This window comes from Saccoglossus kowalevskii, chromosome 17, assembly GCF_978046115.1.
Source record: "Saccoglossus kowalevskii chromosome 17, keSacKowa6.1, whole genome shotgun sequence".
Lineage (NCBI taxonomy): Eukaryota > Metazoa > Hemichordata > Enteropneusta > Harrimaniidae > Saccoglossus > Saccoglossus kowalevskii.
Window position 1 is genome coordinate 12,427,875 of NC_140657.1, and position 27,900 is coordinate 12,455,774.

At 32.6% G+C, this 27,900-nt stretch overlaps 1 protein-coding gene across 3 annotated transcripts; it reads right to left on the reverse strand.

The window, feature by feature from the left end:
* Window positions 1–1,558: 1,558 nt before the first annotated feature.
* LOC102802467 (axonemal dynein light chain domain-containing protein 1-like) lies at window positions 1,559–27,810 on the reverse strand. 3 transcript variants are annotated; one of them, XM_085492559.1, is made up of 26 exons: window positions 27,230–27,810; window positions 26,384–26,565; window positions 25,151–25,260; window positions 24,912–25,032; window positions 23,939–24,027; window positions 23,405–23,461; window positions 22,891–22,999; window positions 22,561–22,635; window positions 21,659–21,753; window positions 20,888–20,980; window positions 18,953–19,019; window positions 18,282–18,319; window positions 17,592–17,712; window positions 16,750–17,018; window positions 15,222–15,293; window positions 14,032–14,116; window positions 13,385–13,567; window positions 9,218–9,269; window positions 8,124–8,340; window positions 7,745–7,838; window positions 7,105–7,295; window positions 5,408–5,504; window positions 5,132–5,254; window positions 4,340–4,552; window positions 3,945–4,063; window positions 1,559–2,870 (listed from the first exon to the last, which is right to left on the reverse strand). In XM_085492559.1, the coding sequence occupies exons 1-26, from the start codon at window positions 27,384–27,386 to the stop codon at window positions 2,504–2,506; spliced, it is 3,396 nt and encodes a 1,131-aa protein (XP_085348685.1). In that variant the 5' UTR covers window positions 27,387–27,810; the 3' UTR covers window positions 1,559–2,503. The 3 variants fall into 3 exon arrangements, with proteins under 3 accessions (XP_085348685.1, XP_085348684.1, XP_085348686.1); XM_085492558.1 differs by having other exon boundaries at window positions 3,945–4,066; XM_085492560.1 differs by lacking the exon at window positions 15,222–15,293 and having other exon boundaries at window positions 3,945–4,066.
* Window positions 27,811–27,900: the final 90 nt, after the last annotated feature.

Here is a 27,900-nt window from a genome sequence, read left to right on the forward strand (position 1 = left end):
TAACCCAAAACTTCATATTATTTCAAGATATATAATTCCATATTTCAAATTTTTCTAAATCTTGTATTTTACGTTTACTTACAATATTACTGGCTTAAAATTGAAGCAAACTGAAGCGAGGGAGGAAAAAGAGGAGAGCTGTCAATCCCCATGTGCCATTACCGGGTATATCTGTGACATGAAAAAAAAATGACCATTTTATTCATGTAATGAAAAATAAAATGATCATTATAATACCCATTAAGAAAATAGATTGTCACCCACTCCATCATTAAATAAAAAAAACTATTATTCTGACCAGTATAAAAATAGTGCTCATTATAACTACCAGTTGGAAATTACTGGTCAATATTTTGACCATTAAAAAAGTTCTGGTTGATATTCTGACCATTAAAAAAATAGTGGCCATTACAATGGCCAGAAGTGACTTTTTAAAGGGGTCTGAGGGGTGTAAAAAACAGAGTTAAAGTGAAATGAAAAATTATTATAACCTCCTCACTAACCTATAAGTATGAATTAATATTCAAAAGTTGTGAAAATTAAAACTTTCCGAAGAGCGACGGAATTTCCGAAAGTACTCTGGACGCTGTTTCATATTGTATGTAATACTGAATCAAAATTACCTTAGTGGTTCACAAGTAGGGAATAATATGATGATGTTTACACCACACGTGTACAAACATCACTCATGCAGCTGAAATTTGTTTTTCTACCAAACATATTGTAGTACAGTGTAATACAATGGATAATGATGAGAGTTTCAAATCTATGATCACAAATGTGATGCACATTGATATATTAAGTCTATGGGATTCGAAATTGCCATTACTCATTACGAATACCAATATCTGAAATACTTTCAGTAACATTTTTACAAATAGACGGTCAAATTTTTCCTCAAATTTTGCAGACAATATCATGAAAAATATGCATAGAGCAAATACCCACTATATATCTTTCCGAGTCGTAGTCAAATGGTTTTTGTTTCATCGGGAAAGTGGCATTGATGCCATGATCTATATTCAGCTGTTCATATTTAACCGCAGGCTCATTTTATCTGTCAAAAACTCCTTTGAATGTTGAGGCTGGTCATTTCGTACAAAACCTTTGGTTTAGTTTTTGGATGATAGAGGACAATGTATTTTTTAGTCTGTAAATGTACTAGTAGCTTGGATTGACGAATATATATGTAGGAGAGAATAGGATGTTGCTGCGAAGATGTGGAAAAATAGTGACAGTAAAATTAAAATTGTTTTCTTGACGTATAGCCTGGTAGAAAACTGGCCCTTACAATCAAATTCTAGGCACAAATGTATGAAGTAGAAAAAGCAGATTAGGTAGTCTCCTCAAACTTCAAGTTCAACCGGATATATCAAGGGAATCTAATCAATAAATTTAGAATTTTTGATGGAATTTAATGGATTTGGCTTCTTCATATATTTTGTGTTTAACCAATTTCTATAAAAATGGTCAGCTTCATATGAATAAGCAAAGACATTAGAAAAAGATACTGATGTCTTTGGAATAGGGCACTGGTTTAAACAAAATCGCACCACTCTTTTTTTTTAAATGGACACAGCAATTTTTATTAAACAAGTTTATGTTCATTAAAAAGATATTTACATGCTTAGTCAAGAAATATCTCTTAGCATAAATCTCAGATTTCTAATTTATGTATATGGATAGCTAATTGAATTAAGCTGTTACAAGACTATTATCTTTGGGTTGGAGTCCCAAAAAATATTTTTTTTCAATTGGCAAGGTCTAGCGTCACCTTGGTCTGCCGTCAGCATTTGGAAAAAGTAAAGTAAATGTAGTCTCAGATGTGATATTTTTTAGCGATGTAATATATGTGATGTGATACAATTGTTTGTATGTAAATAATGCATCATTAGTATTCGTTTGCATGCTTGTTTCTCATTAGCATAATGAGTCAACCTTTACAGTCATTCACAGTAATGACCAAATATATGTATTCAAGCAAGGCAATAATGTTACCATACATTGTGCATTTACCACATACTTTAAGTTGACACACACTGCGCACTTAAAAAATAATAAAAGCTACATGTATTAAACTGTGTAGACTGGAATCTGTCATCATGTTGAGTCTCTATAAATAATGGAACAATTCGCTCAGTCCTTTTAGTGTGTGTCTGTCTTCACTGTATGAGACACATGCATACTATATACTAAACTCCCCTGTAAACTGAGATTTCAGTATATTTAGTGATTGGTTTGGATACGTTACACTGTACATATATGATAGCAACACATGGTTATGTGAGAGAACTTAACAAAGTTAACAAAGCTGTCAGAAGCAGCACCAGGACGGATAATGTATTTGGCAAATTCATGTGTTATCAATGTACACAACTACAGTTATTACAGTTCTGTGATGAAAAAACATCTTTTAGTGGTAAATATCTCAAACAATCTAATCGGAAAACACAATAGATATATTACAAAATGTACAATTTATTAAGAAATTCTAGTCAAAAAATTATTTTGATTTCTTGGAAACCTTTGATGAGCGTGAGCTTGCACTAGATCTATGTGATGCTTGTGAGGGCGATCTAGGAGGCGTTCCTGTTGATTTTACTGAAGTCGAAGAAGTTGGTCTTTTAGCTGCTCCTGATGGTTCTGGGACAGTCATCTGTGTTGGTGTTGATGGTGGTTTTCCTTTGTCTTTTCCCTTTCCCTTGACAACTTCAGCTTCTTTAGCATCCTCACTTGGGGTCCGATTCTCAGGGATTGTTGGTGTAACACTCTTTCCATCAATAGCTCTTAGTCTTTCCAATGCAGTTTTCAACTCATCCTCAAGTTCAGAAACTTTTTCTTCAGCATTTTGTGCCCGTTCCTCAGTCTCTCTGCAAATGTCAATCAATAGTAATACAGTATATATACACACAAAAGATTTTAGCAAAAGAATATGATATAATATATATCATTACATGTGCTATTGCGCATTCTTAGATTACTTGACTGCATACCACATGACAAATGTCAGTCACAACAAACAACCAGCTGGATTTTCCACACACAAATTTTGACACACAACCTTTCTGTCATATTATGATGGCAATTTCGAAATCCCAGAGACTTAATTACCTTTGAATATTTTTAAGAATATTTCTGATAATTTGACTAGTTTATAATTAGGGTAGGGACATGATGTTTTACTAGCTCTTTTTGAGCTATTTATCATGTTCCACACCATAATGACAAAGCATTATGTATTTAGCAAGTACCCAATTGTATTTACTTTATGATGAAATAAAATATACAAAATTATATCAATGTGCATCACATTTGTGATCATAGATTTGAAACTCTCATCATTATCTGTTATGGCAAGAATAAATTAAAATACCCAGGATTTATTCATTTTGCAATAAACTGTACTCCAAGGCAATATAAGGATATTTACTTTAAAAAAGTTGGGGGTCACCAGCCTTATTTTCAAGAAATTGATGGTTGTATTCTAGTAGAAAGTGGCCATTTTGGCACTATTATAATGCTTTTACCATATGTTCCTATGGCAGAGATATTATACAATACCTCAAAATCTAGCCTGGTGACATAGGCTGAAAAAATCCTATATTGTTTATGAAGGAGCATATTTTGTTGTTCTGAATTATTTAAAAAATCTGGGTTTTAAAAAGTGTCCAAAAGGGCAATTTTTCTTAATATTAATATTGTGTTCTATGAAATTGTTCTAAAAATAGCAATTTTTAAATTAATAGCGTTTCTCAAAAAGCTTAACTGTAACACACAAAATAATGCTATTTAATTGTACCATGGGACATTAGCTTCATGATTGTACATAATAAACTAATGAACATTGTTATGTGATTTATGACCAATTTTGTCCAAAATTATGACTAGGGTTCCACCTTAAACAGGACTACAGACAGGAAAAAGGTTAACAAAAAATGACTTACATAAGTTTAGTTTGTAATATTTCTACAGCAGCCAAGGCTTCATAAGCGCGTGTAGTATTCGGCGTGTCTGACCTATCACCACTGGTATCTGCTTTTAATAATTTATCCACATCAACAGTCTGCTAACAAAATCATACAGTTCAGTTAGAATCAACCACAATGTAATTTGAAAGTTTTCTTTTTATGATAATCTCCTGATGCTTTACTTTTCCAAAAGAAATATGGTGCAACTTTTGCTAAAATAATCACAATTTGAAAAAGATGATCTGTGAAAAGTGTTACACATTACTTGTGAATGATGACAAAAGTTGAATTTCATGCTCAAAAGGTTAAAGGTTAAACCACACGATCAATAAAAATTGATCATTACAAGTAATGACCAAATATTTCCTTACCTTGGTTTTCTCTGAAGATATTTCATCTAGCGATATTGGGCGCACATTTTCATCATAACCGATTACTTGCATTTCAGACAGGTTAACTTTCTCATCTGCTGCAATCTTTTCTGTTGGTTGTTCTTTCTCTTCTTGCGATTCAACACCAGGCGTTTCTTCTTTAGTTTCTTCAACAACTTCTGTTGATTTAGGTGGTTCTGGTGTTTGTGCAATCTGTAGTGGGAAACAATTTGAATAGCATTTGTTAGGATTACGAGGTCTTACTACCTAGCATAATCATAGAATGAGGTGCCGCATGTATAACCGAAATGCAAATGATAGACTTTCAACCCCAACTGCGCTACTTTGCTGTAATTTTGCTGTGATTTGTTGTGAATCTCAGGGAAATTTATTGACTGACCAAAACCCTGGAGAAATTATTTCAACGCCACAACAGTATAAATACCTTATAAATACCTGTCGTTTTTTAGTTTTTTTTGTTTACTCATTCGTTTCTCTGTATAAAATGCGTTCATGGAAAATTCTTAGTAACATCATTTGATGTATTGCTCGGCGACGTCATTTGCTATTTGAAATTCATTCACCCCTAGAAACTGGAGATTTAATTTAATGCGACATCAGCAATTAGATTCAAATCTGATGTCCATAATAGGTCCATATGTTGGTCACCTTGCAATTAGGGCGACCAAAATATCAGACAGAAAAATACCTCCCACAATTGCAAAACCTGTTATGTTCCCATGTAAATTAGCTATGAAGGGAAAGTAGGCAATTTAATAAAAAGTATCTTACCGACTCATCATATTTCTTCTCAGGTGGTTCTGTTTCCAATGGTTTAAAGAGTTCCAATGATCCACCTCCTAATAGTTCTTGTACTAGTATAGTAGCGGTATGAATCCATTCTGCACACTCCACCTCAAATGATAATAATATACTTATATTATTCTTCAATTATAACAATGAACACTCAGGGTTTATCAAGAAAACATGGTAAGACAAATGGTTTTAGTTATGTTGATAAAAGGACAACCTTTAGTATTTTTGGACCCAAAAATTGATCTTAAATACCTTTATTTTCTTGAGATCTCTGAATTCATGCTCTGCATCATCCATGCCAAGTTCTTGTTTTCGTTGCATTTCTTGTGCTACAATACCACTACAACATCTATTTACAAATAAATACAATGAGAAATATATACAATGTTTATTATCCACTTTTACTTGCAGGTATACAAAAACAAATATGATTTCATATGATACCTTTTTCTAATACAAGACAGCACACTAATAACAATCTTCACGTTGAATATATCCACATCTGATCAATTATCATTCTCTTACTTAAAATTATGAAAGAACAGTCCAATTAAGATTTGTTCGATTAGCTTGTCAAGTCAATTCAAACAAGCAGTACGGCATAAACTTTTAGCTGAATATACGTAGTGTTGCATACATTGACAGTGCTTAAATTAATTTATATAATTAACCTGGAGTGTTTATTGAGCAAATCTTCACAGTACTGGTATTCCATTGCATAAGTGTATTCAATTCAATTGCACTCAGAGGACCAAACTAAACTAGCTGTATTTACCTTATCCTGCTTTAGCACCATGACTGATTTATTTATATATGTTTGATTATAATGATTGTGATTAAATTATTAACACTGGAGAGACAGTGTTTTGTTTTGTGCTATAAATACCTGATGTGTTATTGGAGAAAGTGGTCAGTCTAGATAATACTGTAAAACATGTTGAAATAGCTGCATGTAATTTTAGCGAATTTGACTCTTGGCATGAATTAACAGAATCTTAATTTAGCTAAAGTGTCGACTATCTGTGAGAATATACTTTCTGTTAAATTAGCTAAATCTTGAATTAGCGAAAAAAACAGATTAGCTAAATTCTAAAATGACATGCTAGTTAAAAAGACATGTTTTTTAGTAAATCAGGCTGTGTGAAAGCACTACACTGTAAATGTTCAAGTTGGATTCTATTCCCACAATGCATTGTATTGTTATAAAACAAAAATAGTAATCAAGGTATTTTAAAGTTGACATGTTGAAAATAGGCATAAGCAAAAACATCAATCCTTCTTTAATGCAGAGTGGGTAATTTAACGTTGTTGTCCCTAGACATATGAACTACCGGTACTCCTGTTAGTATGTAAATAAGAGTTGTCAAAGATACTGTTTATAATAGTACATACCATCTCAGATATCCCAACCTAATACATAGTGCATTGTCCCTATATAAACCCTATACACTGTATTATTTTGTTCAACACAATAGTATTACATGTAATATGTATTCAAATCGCTACATCCCTGTGAAACACTTCTGTAATGTTGTGTAGTATTACTTTACACTGTGTAAAAACTGAATAGACCATTGATGCAAATAGCTACCCAGGATTTCATTGAAAGCGAGAGAGCCACAATGCTGAGTTTTTTTTAGACCATAAATAGTGTACACTGTTTTAAGGCGGAAAAAAAGTATTGTGGCAAGATTTGCATTTAAGATCAATACTTCAGCAAAAAAAAAATTTTACTTTACAGTAGAGAATACTGTAGACTTCAAGTTTGAATAATAATATTTCTCATAACTGTACTTTTTTATTAGTGATAAATAAAATATACACAATATATCACAATGGATTTTGTTTACTTATCAGTCATTTGCTGTAATTCACATTGTAAGTTGATTTTCTACAATATTAGTGGAGAAAAAAGTCAACAAAGCAAATATATACAAAAAAATACTTACCCAATAATGTAGTTTGAAAAATTTGTGAGTCTCTCAAAGAGAGATTCAGCCTTTTCTTTAATATCGTTGGTGGTCGAAGTAGCTGCCATGCTGCTTTCTATTGCTTCTATTGGAGTATCTGCTTTATCTGGTGCTAAGCGAAGTAATACTTGAATCATCCAATGTACGATTTCAGCATGCAATACACGAACCTGAAATTAATAGATGAAATAAATACTGTTGAGTATCAGTACATCAAACCATACTAACTCACTGACAAGCTGCATAGGTCAAAGATCATAAACTACATAGGTCATAGGGCAAAGATAATAAACTGCCTAGGCCATAGTTCAAAGATCATAAACTGCATAGGTCATAGTTCAAAGATCATAAACTACATAGGGCAAAGATAATAAACTGCCGAGGCCATAGTTCAAAGATCATAAACTGCATAGGTCATAGTTCAAAGATCATAAACTACATAGGTCATAGGGCAAAGATCATAAATTGCAGAGGTCAAAGACCACAAACTACATGGGCCATAGCTCATAAACTGCATGGGTCATAGGTCATAAACTGCATGGGTCATAGGTCATAAACTGCATGGGTCATAGGTTGAAGATTATGTACTGCATAGGTCATATGTGTTTGCCATCATTACCTGTTCTACTAGTTTGGCATCTTCGTTATCCACTCCATTTATTGTAGTGGTTAACCAAGTCTGCGTATTCCGGAATATATGCTCAATTGTAATGCTGAATGAAAAATAAAATGTTCAATGAATAAACATATAATTCAAGGTAGACTCCAGTACATCGCTCTGCACTTATAGTGTGCATTTTAAATGGCTCTCCTACATGTCATAGTTTTTGTACAGAATATTTTGGCATTCGATACATAAATCCACACCTCTCAGACTTTGTGTAGCAGAATTTGGAAACATGACTGTACATATATTGAAAGATATCACAGATATCCAGAATTAGGATAACAACGATATGTGATTTCTATTATTAAGTATCAGTAAATAAAAATCTCACGGTTTGTGTTCTTTGTTAGCATTGCGATCTTCTTCTTTCTGAGTAGATCCCACCAAGGTAAAGGTATCATCAACAGTTATAATCCAATCATCAAAGAGATCATAAAGACGACCCCATTCTGATTCTGGTGGTAGCGACCCGCCATTTACAATCTGGTTTAGTCTAGAGTCCCACGGTTCCATAGCATTTGCTAGTGTTATGAAACCCTTGGCAACTCCTAGAAGATGAGAATTAGTAATAATTGTTGTGAATCCAAGTTGTATTGAAAGTTGATAATGTATTTGTAAAATATATTATATTGTAGGATCTTTATTAACTGATACATGGCCATCGGCCCAAAACAGTAAATACAAAATATTTAAATTATTTACAATATTTCAGCGGCTTCCCTCCTAAGTTTCATAGCATTAAATACAAATGGAGCTAAACGCTGTAGAAGTACTTTGTAAAATATAAGGAACATATAAAGATACTGTTATGAAACATGACATATTAATTTGTGACATCTTGGTATTCATAGATTACTAGTAATCTTGGAAATTTATCTGAATAAACAATACTACTAATAATAATGAGGTTATTGAAAGGATATCGCAAAGTATTCACAAATTAAGACAATACAGTGGGAGTATTAATAACGTGTAACAAAGGTCAAAGTGGACCCACAGTACAGTAGGAGTTTCAACCTACACGCAGCAAAAGTCAAAACAAGTGTGTAGCGTCTGAATGCATACTTTGCAGTATCCTTGTAATAACACTAATAATTATCTTCTCAAACCAACCACTTGGTACAGGAAGCTCAGTGCTTAGCAAAATAGTGAAAATTATTATTAAAAGTTTTCTCGTAATGAACTTTATTAACAAAAGCATCTACTTTCTTGGAATTACCGCATAATTATTCTGTATTTCAAACTCACATTTCCTAATATGGAAGGATACGGAAAATCTGTGCAATACCGTAAATTAAAACATGTTCTGACTTTTAGCACCCCATTTCTATAGCAGCCAGACAACTGAAACTAGTCTACTAGGGAAAAGCAGGAATAATAATTTGCAACAACAGTATTGAATATTTCTACTAGACAGAATCTTACCATTTTCTCCATTGACTCGCACTTTGAAGAGCTCCATGAAATTTTCCACAAGCTGTACACAAAATAGGAAAAACAGTAAATAAAAAAATGTTACAATAGTGAAACTCTCACTTTAACCCTATTGTGCCATATTGTTTCCTGTTTCGGTGCATAATATTGCACATTTCAATATATGTTTCAACAATTTATTTGGTAATCTTGGATCAAGTGGATGTAATTATTTATCAGGTGCTGGTCAACATTTTTGGGAGAATCGCTATGATGTAGCATTAATTGGTGAAGTTGACTTCCAATGGTATTCCAATGGTTGATAAACAACAGAGTGGAAAATAAACGCAAGCCATCATTATAATTACAGTGTGATTTATACAGACTTAAACTAAGCACCAATGGTGTATTGTGTATGCCACTGAATGAAACATCCTATGCTAGGCTACAATCAGATTCTACATATCACAGCAACTGGCAACATGCAAGAGGCCGCTGACATCGTTATGAAGTTGTACTCAACAAGCAGGTTTACACGTGGCAACACACCAAGGAATGTATGCATAGTTGCCTCGTTTGTATGCTACAATGTTGCCTGAAAAAAAACGTTAGTTTTCGATCCTTCGCCTTGTGTAAAACAAATTTAATTAAGGTTTGGTTTCAAGATTATTATATTTAAAGATATGAATATGCTCAGATTGTAGGAAATAAGTCACAAATGTTGAAATTTCAATGATTTTTAGTTTTTTTTAAATGTTGAGTTTCATTTAATAGAATAATTATAATTTTAGGTAAAATTCTCAGATATTTCCTACAATTTGATCATATTCATAACTGTCAAATATAATCGTTCCAAAACTTTAATCAGAATTTCAGAACTCCAATGTCTGTTAAAACATTCTATAGGCTCGAAGATTATAGTTATAAGTGTTTTCCTGTGAAGATAGTACATTATATATATGACAAATATTAAAATCCATCAAGGGACACACCATGCACTGAATGAAAATAACATGCAAGCTGTGATACCATACATCACACCAAACTAATATTTACTACATATGGTCAGCTAGGTGGCCTTTATATAAAGGTGGTCACTACGAGCAGGTGGGTGGTCTGAATATTAATAAAGGTGGTCACTACGAGCAGGTGGATGGTCTGAATATTAATAAAGGTGGTCACTACAAGCAGCTCGGTGGTCTGAATATTAATAAAGGTGGTCACTACAAGCAGCTCGGTGGTCTGAATATTAATAAAGGTGGTCACTACAAGCAGCTCGGTGGTCTGAATATTAATAAAGGTGTTCACTACAAGTAGCTGTGTGGTCTGAATATTAAGGTGGTCACTTATGAGCGGCTAGATGGCCTTTACATAAAGGCCATCACTTTAGACTGTGAAGTAAGTAAATAGACAGTCTATTATGTATAGGTATGAAGACACTGCGCACTACATCTACAATGTGACATTAAAGCAAGCAACAACAAGAAATCATCGACAAACCCAAACAAGTAAGGCATGAAAGTGCAATACAACGTGCTGAACGATAACATTGAAAGATTTGTTAACAAACTGCGGCACATGCTGGCTCAGTACAAAAGCCATGAATGAAAACATGTAGACAATATACATGTAGCCCTAAATTGTACGATATGAAGCACACAGCTTGTATAATCAATGTATTTGTTTACTACAGATCTGTTTATTTTGACGGAGACTGTAAAAGAAGCTAAAACTAAACTGTATTGGAGTCTTGAGGTGACAATACAATGCTTTCTTTATCAGTCGTACGTATGAATGTATTATACTATGTATGATGAACAAGAACGAATTAGGTGAGCCAAAAAATGTGACTACCAGTGAATACATAAAAAAAATCCAATTACAATAAATTTAGCAGTTTTTAGGACATTATATTTATTTGCGCATGCAAGCTTTTATCAGAGAAATAGCAATAACTGTACTTTGCCACCATGCATTGCCAGACAAAAGCATTCGTTAGGATAAGTGAAGGAAAAAAAAAAACCAAAGAGTGCACTGCACACCACACTGATGCGTTACCTCTTTTAAATCCTGAATTGGTGAAAAATATAATGAAAGAAATAAAGTAACATTGAAATGTTAGCATTTTATGGAACAGGTGCACAACAGTGGTGCTGATTGTTGAGCTGAAACAAACATATTTTGTGTCAATAGCTCACATTATCAAATTAAAATGGAATTTGTGAAAATATAAGGAATCCATTAATACAAGTGCCTCAGACTTCTGTTCCATTAATTTATTACCATATTGTCTAGTTAGCATACTTACAATAAAGTATGTCTAATTAGCATACTTACAATAAAGTATGTCTAGTTAGCATACTTACAATAAAGTATGTCTAATTAGCATACTTACAATAAAGTATGTCTAGTTAGCATACTTACAATAAAGTATGTCTAATTAGCATACTTACAATAAAGTATGTCTAGTTAGCATACTTACAATAAAGTATGTCTAATTAGCATACTTACAATAAAGTATGTCTAGTTAGCATACTTACAATAAAGTATGTCTAATTAGCATACTTACAATAAAGTATGTCTAGTTAGCATACTTACAATAAAGTATGTCTTATTAGCATACTTACAATAAAGTATGTCTAGTTAGCATACTTACAATAAAGTATGTCTAATTAGCATACTTACAATAAAGTATGTCTAGTTAGCATACTTACAATAAAGTATGTCTAATTAGCATACTTACAATAAAGTATGTCTAGTTAGCATACTTACAATAAAGTATGTCTAATTAGCATACTTACAATAAAGTATGTCTAGTTAGCATACTTACAATAAAGTATGTCTAATTAGCATACTTACAATAAAGTATGTCTAGTTAGCATACTTACAATAAAGTATGTCTTATTAGCATACTTACAATAAAGTATGTCTAGTTAGCATACTTACATTAAAGTATGTCTTACTAGCATACTTACAATAAAGTATGTCTAGTTAGCATACTTACATTAAAGTATGTCTCATTAGCATACTTACATTGAAGTATGTCTCATTAGCATACTTACATTGAAGTATGTCTCATTAGCATACTTACACTGAAGTATGTCTCATTAGCATACTTACAATAAAGTATGTCTTATTAGCCCGGCTAAATACCCCGGCTTAGTGTTCTAGGTTCTTCGCGTAATTAGGTGTTCGTATGCAAGGGATTTTTCCACACAAAAACGACAAATTCGGCCGAATTTTGTTATCGGTTGGCTTAATATAACCCCAACGAACCGTATTTTTGTGAAAGATTGGTATTTTTGTCCTGATTTGTAAGAATCTGAAAAACGCGTTTCACAACTTGTCTCTTATTTAGTTTTATGCGTCATTCAAGATGGCGGCCCCCATATAGTAAATATCGCATTTATTTTATTATCACGTGTGCGCCAGCTGACTGTGGCTAATGAGACATACTATATTGTAAGTATAAATGAGACATACTTTATTGTAAGTATGCTAATGAGACATACTTCAGTGTAAGTATGCTAATGAGACATACTTCAATGTAAGTATGTCTCATTAGCATACTTACAATAAAGTATGTCTCATTAGCATACTTTCAATAAAGTATGTCTTATTAGCATACTTGTAATAAAGAATGTCTCATTAGCATACATGTACTTGCAATAAAGTATGACTAGTTAGCATACTTGCAATAAAGTATGGCTAATTAGCATACTTACACTAAAGTATGTCTCATTAGCATACTTACAATAAAGTATGTCTCATTAGCATACTTACACTGAAGTATGTCTCATTAGCATACTTACAATAAAGTATGTCACATTAGCATACTTGTAATAAAGTATGTCTCATTAGCATACTTGCAATAAAGTATGACTAATTAGCATACTTACAATAAAGTATGGCTAATTAGCATACTTACACTGAAGTGTATCTCATTAGCATACTTGCAATAAAGTATGGCTAATTAGCATACTTACACTGAAGTATGTCTCATTAGCATACTTACACTGAAGTATGTCTCATTAGCATGGCTAGAGTATATTTCTGTGTGCTTAATCACATGTCAAAACTATCAAGACAGGTACACAGGAACTAACAATAGATCATATATAATGTACCCCACACCCCACATAATACTTCACACACGTTTTAGTACCTATATATACTCACCTTGTTCATCACCAGCATCTTTTCATGTGCTGGAAACTCAGTACCATCATCAGAGAGATGTCTACTGAATACCTTCAAAGCTGTCTCAGTCCATCCTTCCATCTGTTTGTTGATGTGGTACATACTCTCTTCAAAGCTGAGCAGGACATCACCACCAAATTTCTCAACTTCTTTGTTAATTGTCTGAGGAATAAATCAAGATATATGCAGTTGTTGTTTACTGAGTATCAGACACATGTTCTATGGAACGCACAAGACCAGTATCGAACATGACAAAGCCCAACAGTATTACTGTAAAATACTTTATTTTTGCTGGAATTTATATTTGCTGATTGTACTTTTCACTGATTTATGATGAGAGTTAAATGTAAAATATAGGAAAAACGATATATTCATTGGATTTTATTTTCACTGAATCATTCCTTCAAAGAAAATAGCGAAAATTAATTCCGAGCAAAAATAAAGTATTCTACAGTAATTTAAAGCCAGAAAACAATGTTTCTCCGAACTGTTTATAAGAGAAAGTGTAAACTGTACATACAATGCTGGAATTATTTTGTGACTTTATTTTTGCTGACAATTCTAAAAATGTGTGAAAAAAAAAGTTGTGAACTCAAACAGAATTCATTACATTTTTCAATACTCACCTCTTCCCAGAATCTCATATCTTGGAATAATTTTCCAATGGTTTCTCTGTCAGGGGGCATTACAGAGTAGTCTGGTGGACGACCACTGTGGTTGAGAAAAATAAAACAAAATTAGGTACTAGCTAAAAATAAAAACTCGTGTTAGTGTTAGATGTCAATGATTTGGGTCGGCTTTTCAATGTTCAGTTTTAGTGGATTGTGATGTTAATATAAAGAGATTTTCTGGAGTTTGGGGTTAATATAAAATGATAGATTTATTTGTGAGTCAGATTTGTACTTGAAGGGTATTTTTTTCAATTATTTTTATTTGTTTTCATGCAAATATCTTGGCAGTGCAAAGAACCATGCATGTCATTTTGATGAAATATAGATTGCATTACAGTTAATTGTAATAAATTAAAAATAATTACAAATTCTTAATATCGATTAGAAATTATTTTAATTTGTAAATAACATAATATATGATAAATGTTTGATGAAGTTATGTACATTTTATTAACAAAAAAATATATTTTTTTCAATCTTAAAAAATTATTAAATATTCAAAAAAAGTCCTGCATTGATGACATTAAAAATGGTTAATTTTTTAAATATAATGTATTAGATGTTTCTTCTGATGATGGATGATGTATTCAATTTCATTTTCGAAAAAAACATACAATAAACAATTTCAAAACTTATTAAACTTAAAACACATCAAAACACATCAAAACAAACCAACATGCAGCATTTATTAAAAACAGTTAATTAAAAATAGCATGTTTTAATGAAATAAATTATCAAATATTTATAAAATAAAGTGACAAGCATAAATAAATCAAGCTTATTGTGTATTTTATTTAAACAAAATAATTAACCCCTCATAGAATATATAGCGATATACGATGATATCATATCTGGAATAATTGCAGATACAAGATTAGTATGGTTAGGTCATCGATTGAGATAAGCGTATTAGCTGAAGGCTGACTCCAGAAGGCAGTGTTGAAATAACTGCATTTCTAGAAAAGCGCCACCAGAAGATCAGTACATGCAAGACGACAACATTTTCACACTCAGGCAGATGTTATTAAGCCAATCATGTTAATTGTAGTGCAGAAAGGTTAAGAGCAAGGTTTTAGTCTTCCACCACACCTACCACACACCACAACACCTTGGACATACATAAAAGCATGCATGTCCAATCTCACCTCATGGAAGAGTGACGAAAGGAGGTACTGAATGTATCTGGAGTATGGGTTTGGCTGAGCTCCTTGGGAAAGCTTCATTAGGGTAAAATAAAAGGCATAGCAAAATAACATGAATACAAAAATAAACTAATAACAAAATAAGAAGTCTTTCCAAATCTGTTTTTCTTCAATTTTAAGATTAAAGGATTCAAAATTATGTGAAAATTATGAGACCATGGTAACCAATTGTAAATTAATTTATTTTATATCGTAGCAATTCATTACAAATATTTTCAATTATATTATACCAGTATATCAACATTGTGAAAGCATTGTTGTGATTGGCCAACAACCCTTTGTGATATATCATTGTTTTAACGCTCTTATTAGGGCTCGAAAAATGAACAGCAAATAATTATATTCGATCAGCAACATTTGAAAAACACGTTAAATACATACTGTACAATTTGATGTTTGAATTAACAACAACAACAAAATTGTGAACATAGTATTCAGACAGTAGATATCCTGGTCACAATCAGACTAACAAAAACAATGCTGGTTAATCAAAATTAAAACTAAATGTATTGGCTGCACTTGCGAGTGTTGCACTGTCAATAAGTTAGCTGTGGATATATGAAGGTGTTTTCTACAACTGATTTATTTAAAAAAACAGGTGCTCATTTTTTATTCTCTATGGATGCACCCAGAACACTATGTTGCAGTTTGTTTTTTCTTTTTCTGATTTAAAATAATTTATAATTGTTTTTATCCATAAAAAGTACACAAAAATTGTAATAAATCAATGCTTGGCATGGTGAACCACAAGATTGCAGACAGAAGTGTGACATATACATATTGGAACAAATTATGATCTCAATCATGGGGTTAAGAATTGGAAGGACTTATTATACATGTATACTCAAGAAAAAAAAGTATACATTTGTAGCTGCAGCATTGGGAATAACCAATGGGAAAACACTGAGGAATTAGACAGGATAACACACAGTTAATCAGATATGCATTTAAAGTTTAAAAAGTAAAAAGTAAAAATACAGCATTTCTCAAATACTGACTGCAGCACATTCATGGTATGGTAAATATCTGAATATTTTGAGCACCAGACTCACGTTTTATGTGAATGGACTAATTTACTTGAAAATGAAAATGTAGCAATTAATTAACCATTGAAACAATATAATATTTGCCAGTGAAATTTGGGTGCTACATTTTGCACATTATGTATTTGGTGTAATTTTTTATGTTAATTTTGGATAAAATGGAGTCTTTATCTAAACATTTGATAAAATACAGAATAAATGATGTGTTGAAGTTGACAAGTGTTGATTTTGACATTAATTATGCATAAAACTGTAGATATTATATATAATAAGCTGTGATGCTGTATAATGCATATTCAAACATACCAAAATGATAGTTGAAATATTTAAACATATACCAAGTATTTTAGAAATACCCCACTCCCACCCCTATATAAATAATATGGTCTGCAAATTTTCGAATATATTGCAATTTTATGTATACTTACATAATCTCACGTTGAAACTCTTCAATCCATTTCTGAATACCCTTCTTGATTTGGCTCAAACGAACTCTAGATTTCTCGTCACTCTTCAGTAATTGCTGATGGAAATCACCGATCAGTTCACGGAACTTGTCCACGTACCCTTGCAAAGTGGACAACTGCTCAGTGTCTTTATCCCCAAGCACAATGGTGAAATGAGTGGCCAACTTAGACCAGCCTTTCTCACTCATGTGAAGTCTCTTGGCACTGGCTAAACTATTCGCATCAGTCACCTGAGTGAATAGAAAACAGAAATGTTAAAATTTGTTCCACGCTACAAGTGAATGACCATAATGTTCAGTTCAGAATCATGCACAAAACTGTTGTTTTAATATTACATACTGTGGAATACTTTATTTTAGCTGAAATTAATTTTCGCTGAAAATAATTTTTGGGTGTTTTGCATGGAATTTATTTTCGCTGATTTTTGGCGAGTTGAATGTGAAATACAAGGAAAAAGGTATATTCGCTAGATTTTATTTTCCCTGAATCATTTCTTCAGCGAAAATTAATTCTATAAAAGCGAAAATAAAGCATTTTACAGTACTAAAAATCCTTGTCACCAAAATGGACAACATGCTGACAACAATCTAATACAGGTTGAAGCTCTAGCACTTTCCATTTCATTTGTGAAGTTAATTGGTCAGATTTACATAGTTAAGAGGTGATGTCCACTTCTTTAAAACAGAAAGAATGTTACTGTTAAATAATTGTTTTTAAAACCAAAATGGCTGTTTGTCGGCCAATATGCCTCTCGTATAAAATCAGAGTATTAACCAAGTATGTCTGAATTGCCAAAATATTACCTTCAAAGCTAGACTATATGCTGCATGGCTCCAGAGTTCTCTTTCTTCAGTTAGACTTGATACTTGCGTTTCTAATCGCTTTCGCTGTAGTTCATATAATTCATGGTACTCGGTCAGTAGGCTAAAATAGACAACACACACCTTCAAAGTTTTACAAACAAACAAACGAATAAAAAGAGCCCTGAATGTCAGAACTATTCCCTGTGTAACCAACTGTTTTAAAATTAAGAAATACGACCATCACGCTGGTGTTTGTCCCAATGCAATCCACATGTAAGGTTATCCATATATACGGTAAACGCAGACTAGTGATCTCCCTGTTGGCAATTGGCCTTTATATAAAAGCAATCATGATTCTAAATTTTTCATTTTAACATAGACAAACAAGCATTTTGTTTATTAGTGCAACTAATTATAGTTATGATATCTCATTTCAAAATAAAAGAATGTAATACAATTATATATGAGAGTGTAGCATTCAAACCTAATTCTGATCACGGCATGACAGTAGCTAAATCTTGTTGTCAGTCACTAGTGTCTATTCAGACAATTGACACTGAATATGTTATGAGAATAAGGCACAACCAGTCTTTTTATATCATTTTGCAAGTCAAAAATGTGAAATAAAAGTTGGACTAGCAACAATATTCTACAAAGGAAAACATTTAATTGTGGAAAACATAATCTTACCCAGCATTTTTCTCTGACTCTGCAAGAGCAGCTTTCAACTAAAAAATAAACACAGAAACGATACAAAGTTCAAATTACTTATTAAAAGCACATATAGTGAGGAATGTTTGAAAATCAACATAATTAACATAAACGCATCCAACAACATATGTGCAAATATGGTCATTTGTATAGTTCCTACATCTCCTATTTCATCAAATTTCACATATTTTAGACTTTTTAAATTGTTGTGAATTGAATTTTAGTGACAAACTTACAAATTATTATAAAAAGAAATCAGAAAATCATATTCTATGATCAGAATCAGAATATTCATTCCAGACAAAATCAACATATCAGTATTCTACAAGACATGTAACAAACAGTCGGACACTGAGTAAAAATAGCAGAGAACATACAAGTATGCAATTTTGATTTGCTGAAATCTCTGGTTTTGCAGACCTTTTCAACACCTCACCAAAAGATTTCTAATATTTTAGACTTTCTCAAGGCTTTAAAATGTTGGGTTAGGTATTCTGAAGACACCCAGGGAGAACATTTCCTGGACATTAATTACAGAGAAAGGGCTTTCTGAATAGAAATGTACAGGCTGATTATGAATTCACCAATTATATTCAGTTGTTACTGTAATAATGTTAATTCTATTTCATAGTTTCGTTGCTAATACTTACATTTTCTTGCGCCTGTTGTGCTTGGTTTGTGACTAGTTGGTCATGTTCTTTTACATCAGATAACTCACTTTAAGTAGAAAACAAAATACACTCTGTTATCCCAAAATTCGCTTCACGCATTTATTGTCAACGTTCAAATAATAAATTTTGACAGTTTTTGTGAATCATCAATCTGATTAAAAATAAGATCCTAATTTGGATTTATTAAAATTCTTTTAATGTATTTAATTATTTTTACTGTAAAATGATTGATTGTCACTCATTTTACATAGGTTTAAATTTCGCTGATTTAGCATTTCAGGCATATTCAGTGGGTTTTAAATAGATAATGTGTTCTATGCTAAAATTCACATACTCACTGGGTTTTAATTTTTCTCATTTTCCAGTGAGCGAAATAAGCAAAATTAAAACCCAGTAAATAATTAACCCTTTTACAGTATTTTTTTTTTGTGTCGCGAAATAGATAAAACAAGTCATTGAAAATGACACAGTCCCCGTTAAGTTCTCTTTGTGCTCGTCATAATAAAGCGGAGGCGTTGTCGCGAGCGTGTCCTTGAAACTTGAGTACCAAGTGGCGTATACAACAGATTGTTTATTTACATCAAAACACGTGTTTTGTGTCATAGTCATATGGCCAAAATAAAAAGAGCCGTTATTCGGCCATCTTTGATCTGATTATGAAACACACTGATATGTATGATGTATGTGCGAAATACGAATGAAAATGATACATAAATTGTGGAAATATAGTAGTAAGGCCAAAAAGTCAGATGGCTGTCAATCGGCCATCCTTGAACAGATTTTGAAACAAATTGTCATGGACATGCATCCTAACATGTATAAAGTACATGTATGTGCCAAATTTGAATGAAAACTGACAGAGCACGTCCAAGATACCGCAAAAAAAAAAAAAAAACAAGATGCCTGCCAGTCGGCCATCTTTGATCCAATTGCAAAATTAATCGTCATGGACATGTATCCTAGCATGTATAATCCATGTAACAAGTTTGAATGACAACTGACAAAGCGTGTCCAAAATACAACATTTTCAAAAAACAAGATGGCTGCCAGTCGACCATCTTGAATCAAATCGCTAAACCACTGCATGTGCATATGTCCCACATAAGGTACTAGGCACAGGCAAAGAATGAACGGAATCGGTCCACAGGATTCTGAAATATGACGCTGGACAGACTGGCGCACGGACAGACTGACGCACGGACAAACTCAGGAACTCACGGACGGTAGGGGACATGTATCCTAACCTGTATGATATATGTACTAAATTTGAATGAAAACTGACAAAGCATGTCCAAAAAACAACATTTTCAAAAAACAAGATGGCTGCCAGTCGGCCATCTTTGATTCAATTGTGAAATAAATCATTATGGACATGTATCCTAACAAGTATAATCTATGTACTAAATTTGAATGAAAGCTGACAAAGCATGTCCAAAATACAACATTTTCAAAAAACAAGATGACTGCCAGTTGGCCATTTTGAATCGAATCGCTAAACCACTGCATGTGCATATGTCCCACATAAAGTACTAGGCACAGGCAAAGAATGAACGGAATCGGTCCAAGGGATTCTGAAATATGACTCCGGATGGATGGACGCACGGACGGACGGAGACCGAATTATAAGTTCCCGTTTTCGAACTTCGTCCAAACGGGGACTAATAACCTAAAATAAGATCATGTATGTAATAAAATAACAAAATTACAAAGTAATAAAAAATGTAGTAAAAATAAAAATAAATGAATTAAAAAAATACATACATACATCAGATTTGATCAGAAACATGATGATTATATAACTATATTCCTTAATACAATACATTCATGCTTACAGGATTTGGAGTTATATACATCTATCATCAATTATCTAATCTTGAATAATTCAATTGCAAGCCCATATTTCATTATACATACTTTGTTAAATCCGAAATATTCGTTTTAAATCGGAGAAGTTCTTCTGTTAGCCTTCTATCGAGTGCTCTCTGTGCCATTACCTCTTGGTGAAGACTGAAAAAAAAAAACAGAAATGTTTAAATTATTTCTGAGCAGTAGAAACAAAGTTTTGTTTGATAACAATCAATAACAGTTTGTTTGATTTTTCATCCATAAACTTCATTGTTTCTCATTTGCAAAAATAATTTTATAATTAATAATTTTCAAATATTTTCAAATTATAATTAATAATTTCAAATTAGCATAATCACAGTACAGTAATTGTCCAGCTATTCCTGGTCATGTTATATGCTAAATGCTAGTTAGAGCAAACACATTATGAATATTGTCTGCAGCAGCCAATCAGTGTCCACCTCAGTAAAGTCAATGCAAACAAAACTTACACATATGTCACTCGAATAATTAAATCAACTGCATGTATGTGCGTAACTATAATCAGCGAGTTGAGGGTGCCATCTGCACTTCAACACATTACACGGAAAGTTAAGGGTGATGACAGGCATTTATTAAGATTTTAACACACAAGTATCTAATATTGAAGGATATGATTCTAATAAATATTTACATAGCCCAGTAAATCAGAAGTGAACAAGTGCTCTTCAACAAGTGCATTTTTTTTGCCAATTATGTTGTAAAATTAATAACATTCATTCATCAGATTCTTCACCAAAAATGCATGTATTCAAAAGTTCAAAATGAATTTTTTAGAAGCATTTATTAGAAGTGTGTTACCTTTTAACCTGTCTCGGTACTTTGTCCAATAATCTATTGTATCGTTCCCGTATTTTTGCAAGCAAGGATCCCCTTTCTACACATTCCACAGATACCTATAAATAATGAATAAACAAAAACAATTTTCACACAAGTACAAGACCACTAATGGATTACGGTAAATTCCCATAGGCAACAATGCTAACATAGAATATCACGGATTCAAAACATGCTTTGATCCATATGGTCAGCAGTTACCAGTAACTGGAATTAATTCCCATAGACAACAATATTAACATAACAATATTAACATAACAATATTAACATTTGGTTTAATATCACGAATTCAAAACATTGGTTGAACCAAACGAACACCAGTTACCGATAGTCCGGCTATTCACCAACAATCCATATAATTTTTATAGTGTAAATACATGTATCCAAGAACCTGTACATACAGACATATAAAATGGATTTTATTTTGGTTTAAATTCAAGATGGCTACTGCCGAATTACCATTTACGAATATATGTTTACGGCTCGGGAGTTTTGTTTTATTGTCGGTGTCTCAATGGGTTTGTAACAAGTGTGATAGTGACAATGACGAGATTTTTTTTTTTTCAATGAGTTGCATTAAATTTCACAATAATCAGTGTAATTTATATTCAATAAACTACTTTCATGAAGACTTAAATTAATAGTATGCCCTATGAGGAAGTGTTTATCACAATCTAGAAATAAAAAAATACAACCATAATACATCACTTGGTGATAACTATAAATACTGAAATACAGGGTAATATCTTAGTATTTATTCTGACACATATTGTTTGTATAAAATTGTCATGTCTGCCCAAGTAGCAGTTTGCAGCCTAGAATAGAATACACTGGTTACAATGCATCACATCACAATTTTAACTTACCTGTCTAATGAGTTCATGGAATATCAAATTATAAATATTTTGCTCTTTTTTTATTAATTCCAATAAATTATGCATCTGAAGAGAAATAAAAAAAAAAAGATAGTGAGAACATATCACAAGAAAATACTAACTGATGATATTGAAAACACTACATTTGTCTTATTTAGAAAATTCATTCACAAATATACTTATTATTAATGCCCCTTGGTTGCCATGCACAAATCAAAATTTTAAATAAACAGACAAAATATTTTAGAATAATTGTATAATGTTGCATGGGACTCACATCAAACACAAATAAATTTTCAGAAAAATGTGATGCAAACTTACTTGTGTGGGTCCTTTCACTTCTATTTCCTCATCATCAATTCCAGATTTCTCCAACATAGTGTCCAGAGTTTCCATTAACTGGACTACTTCATACCGACTCACTGGTTTCCTAGGAAACAAAGAGACATGGGAAAAACATGGCAGCATTTCAGTACAGTTCAAAACATTTTGTAATTCACAGACGTATACAAAATAAATCCTACCAGGATAGATTTTAAATTAAACAGATCCCAGTGAACACATCAAGACAGAAATAGGTACAAGTATTTTTGAGATACAAAATGGTCGCCAGTAAATAGGCTTGATTCAAACAAATTGGTAATAGATGCGTCACAGTAAATCAAAAATATGAACAGAATTGGTCGGTACATATAAATGTATGTAAATTTTGTTGAACAAATAAGGCTGTCAGAATAACATTTTGAATCTTATAGAGAAAAAAATACAGGAGTATACCATAGAACCCAATCCGTAATCCCCCAGACAAGCTAAAACAAATGACAAAATAACTTACATTGATGGAAAAGTACGTAGATTCTTATCCATATCTGACAGCTGTGTAGTAAACTTACTGAGTAAACAGACAAAAACATGATGTTAGCAATACTAACACGTATAAATTTGCATGTGAGAAAATAACTGTGGATATAATGAATTTGTTATACATTACATCATGGTATATTATCACAATATAAGCATTCCATGAAATATATCTACTTCACAAACTGGTTCAAAATAAGTGCCGGATTACATTTTGTATTAATAATATTTTAATTTTTATAAACGAAGCAATGTGTAGTAAGTTTATGTATATAGAGTACAGCTTAAGATTGTATGAGACAGTACATCACATGCAGTTCAAAGGTGTGTAAAGACATCACACTCCAATCAAACTCCCCGTAGATGACAATGTAAACTTGGAATGCAGTCTTATTTTACACATAGACCAAATGAGTTAAACACCCAGAAGTTAAAGAAGTGTTTTCTTTTTTAATCAAATAGTGTACGCCACCATCACAAGAGTTAAAGAATTCATTCAACAACTTACTCTTCATTGAATTCTAGTCCTTGAACACCTTTGGATTTCACTACGTGATATTCTTCTGGTATCAATGTATCCGGTAAACTCATACCAGGCTATAAGACAAGCACACATAGTATTATAATATGACGGAACATGATAAAACTTAAGTAGTTTGTTATGTTATGTACAAACACCAAAAACTCTGGTTGTTACCAGTATCAGAGAATTAGCCATTTAATTGAATACTGTTATACTCCAATATTGGTGACTAAAACAGTTCGTTGAATACTGCTATTGGCTAATATTGGTGACTAAACCTAGCCATGTGTATCTCTGCAATGTTTTGTCATGGATCTGTTCCGGATAACATGATAAAAGTTGTTATTGTGCCACTAATTTAGAATAAAGCTAGCGATGTGACTAGTTTAGATAATTATCGCTCGATTGCGATAACCAACGTCATTTCCAAAATTGTTGAGCATATAATGATGTCTAGATGCCAGGAGTTTATTGACCTAACTGACAATCAGTTTGGATTTATGGAAAAACCATTCAACGGATCTGTGTGTATTTCTGTTAAAAGAAGCAATACGTCATTATAATTCGCTCGATAGTCACATGTTTGTCTGTTTCCTTGACGCTTTACAAATTGACTGAACGTAATGTACCTATATATATACCGTAAAATCTGTATTAGAAGCCGCATCCCTAATAGAAGCCGCACCCATTCTTTTTGAATGATTGAGAATCTAAAATTCACCATTTCATTAAATGGGGGAATGCTATATCCCGCTTATTCTGTGTATCTAACAGAGTACGTCAAGGCGGTGTTATGTCGCCAATGTTATTTAATGTATATATTAATAATCTGAATATCCATCTGAATGACACTGAGTGGATGTCTAGTTGGTGATAAACTGCTAAACAATCTCACCAAAATTTTAACAAAATAAAATACATATAAATGTAAATTTAGCAAAATTAAATTTCCACCTACCTTTTTACCTTGTACAGATTCTCTGTATTTCTCTAACGCTCTTGAAGAACTCTTATCATAAGGGTCATCTACAGGTTGTTTGCTTGGTTCTGGTATAACGTCATACAGAAATGAAATATCCCTGCAAAATAAAAATAAAACAAAGTCAAATTGGTGACAGTTTTTTTTATGACCGACGTCCGTTATTGGCTTTCAACCATAACGCTATTTGCATTATTGACTGTGTTATTGAAAATTACCTTCCGGCTCCAGTCAGTGATTTTGGTTGGTCTGTTAGATGCTGGAATTTTTTCCGTCTAGCAGGGAAGTTCCACATATTGGCTGGTGCTGCAGTACCTTTCGTTGTAGGCTATTGACAAAAATGTGAATAAAATTAAATTATAAGCATGTGTATACAAAATTTCACACCACGGACCTGAATGCTACTGATAACAAATATGAAAGAATAACAATTCTCTGCTCATTGTGTTGCAGGTGGGCACAGCTAACACATTTTTGACACAGAAATCCCATTCAATTATTGGAATTACTGGTAGTCATATTGAAATTCTAATTTTCAATTCAAAATGGCTACCAAAATAGGGTATAATGCTAAATTGTACATGTATGGCTAAATCATAAAGATAAAGCATTGAAATAAATTTGTGTTCCCTTTCTGTTTATTTTGTCTTGGTCATTTTCTGTAAAATACTTTATTTTAGCTGGAATAAATTTTCCATTTTGGTGGATTTGTGTGGAATTATTTTCATTGATTTTCGACAAGTTGAATGTGAAATATAGGAACAAATGTATATTCGCTGAATTTTATTTTCACTGAATCATTCCTTCAGCAAAAATAGCGAAAATAAAGTATTCTACAGTAATTGATAAAACCCCTTGGTATTATTATCAGAACTGCACATGTGCATACTCCTATTTTTGTTCTTCTGTTTTCTCAAAATTTAATCATGTCCATCCTTAAATATAATAATCTCCATCTCATTATGTAAAAACCATCCTTGTCTCTGAGAACTGTTAACCTTCTTGATAATATTGCATGTTAATACATCAAAATGCATGCGTGTAATATATTTTTTCTTAGAAAGGCTTGAACTTCGGCACTGAATGCATTACCACATAAGACTGACATAATCAGACATGTATCGTATTTTTAGAAAGTCATTATTACAAATAACAATTTTCATCACTTCTATAAAATTTTGAATAATTGGTACAGACCAAATGTCAGCTGCAAAAATCAAATGATTTAATTTTTAACTTGAATTTCTTTTTTAGAGTTCAAAGTCGGTAATGCAATGTTCAAAACCTATATAAACATGACCAGCTATAGGTTAACAGTTCTAGTTTTGTTCATTCTCATCATTTGCCTTTTTCCTGCAAAATTTGTAACTTGTCATCACTTTTTTCATGATTTTTCGGCCACAAATGACAAGAATGAGTATTTAGCTATGGACAGCTAACACATGACATACCCTGTAAGTTATGACTTTTGTTCTCAGTGGTGGACCTAACTGATCTTGATTACTCTGAGGTAGCTGAGTTAATGTATTTAATATATCCTCTGGTATGAATTCACTTTGTAGTGATGTGGGCAATGGTTTGGTCCTGTCCACAGTCATCTCGCTAGACTTTAGTTCAGGTAGGGGACTTTCTTCTGTGAAATAAAAAAAAAATGAAAATGCTTGGAAATCAGTAGAAAAAAAAATGTGTACAGTGAGTTTAGGTGTTAGTTTATGCAACATTTATACATGATAATAACAATTTACAGAATTAATTTGGTTCTGAACTATTAGCAACTAGAGATACCTTCGCCTAGACCAAAGACATTCAACTAAAAAGCTGTTAGCATTAATTATCTTGTACTAGTATTCACCACTACATCTTTGTAAAATGTAATTGCATTGTTTTGATCATTCACACATTGCAAAGGTCACATGTAAGCCTAAAGCTAGTCAAAGTACGAGAGTAAAGAATTTCATGGGTCTTATTATGCTCCAGTCAATGTCAACCCCGACCCCTCCCACCTCGGGCGATACAAGACAAATGTGGGGCATTAGACGAAGTGGGGAGGGTGGAGGTTGACATTGACTGGAGCATTGTGCCAATCATCACACAATTCAAATGTGAAGGTTTAAACTTTTGTAGATCCAGACTTTTTCATTTTTATCGAAATTTACTAAAAATGCCAAGATAAATTATAAAAAGTTATATTTATAATGTATATATGAGAAATGTTTTTTTTTTGTTTTTAATTTTCAGTTTCAAATTTAATACAAACACTCAAAAAAAATCTAATGATCACCAAGATTCATGCATACCTCTGTCTTCATCTGTTAAAACTACCTTTACTTTGGTCATTCTTGGTGTGGAATGTCTCGAGTCAGATCTAGATGTGTTTTGGTGAGGACTACCAGGAGGTGGCATCGGCGCTAGTGCCAACTCATTTCCAGGATTTTGGGAAACAGCAGTCGACATTTCGGATTTTTTTAATCAAAATAAACAATAGTCAAACTCGCACGCACGTCTTGCTGTAAAACTTCGTAGTTCAACTATGCAACAATGTAGTCATACATAGATGTGACACTTTAAATACATATTCGTGCGTAAACAGGCATCCTTATTAATTATGCAAACGATAAAATGCCATTAATCGCAAGGCTACGACTACACTTCCGGTTCAGAACAGCAATCAGAATTCTTCCGATTTCAGCTTGAATTACAGTTCAAACGTCGGCAACGTATTGCGTTGTCGAACTTGAAATCCTTCGCTGGTACAGAGAGGTTGATCTATTTCAATAAAAGTCGCACATCGAGCTGTATTATCAGGCTAATATCCAGGTTTCCTCCTCGAAACCCATACGGATTACTAAGTTGTTGTTTTTGTTGCCAAGGTCCGAGCGTGTGCTAGTTTGTTGTTTCGTTTCTCCAAGAAAGGTTGCTAGTCAGTTCGCCCTCAACGTTGAAAATATGTAATAACTACCACCAACGA

Bases quoted from the DNA above. Each gene is read 5' to 3' on its own strand.
- LOC102802467 (XM_085492558.1), bottom strand. From the start codon at position 27,386: ATGTCGACTGCTGTTTCCCAAAATCCTGGAAATGAGTTGGCACTAGCG. The intron at 25,261-26,383 runs GTATGTCATGTG...TTTTGTCAATAG, and splicing joins CAAAAGTCATAACTTACAGG to CCTACAACGAAAGGTACTGC. The intron at 19,020-20,887 runs GTATGTATAATG...TTCTACTTAAAG, and splicing joins AATATTTCGGATTTAACAAA to TGAGTTATCTGATGTAAAAG.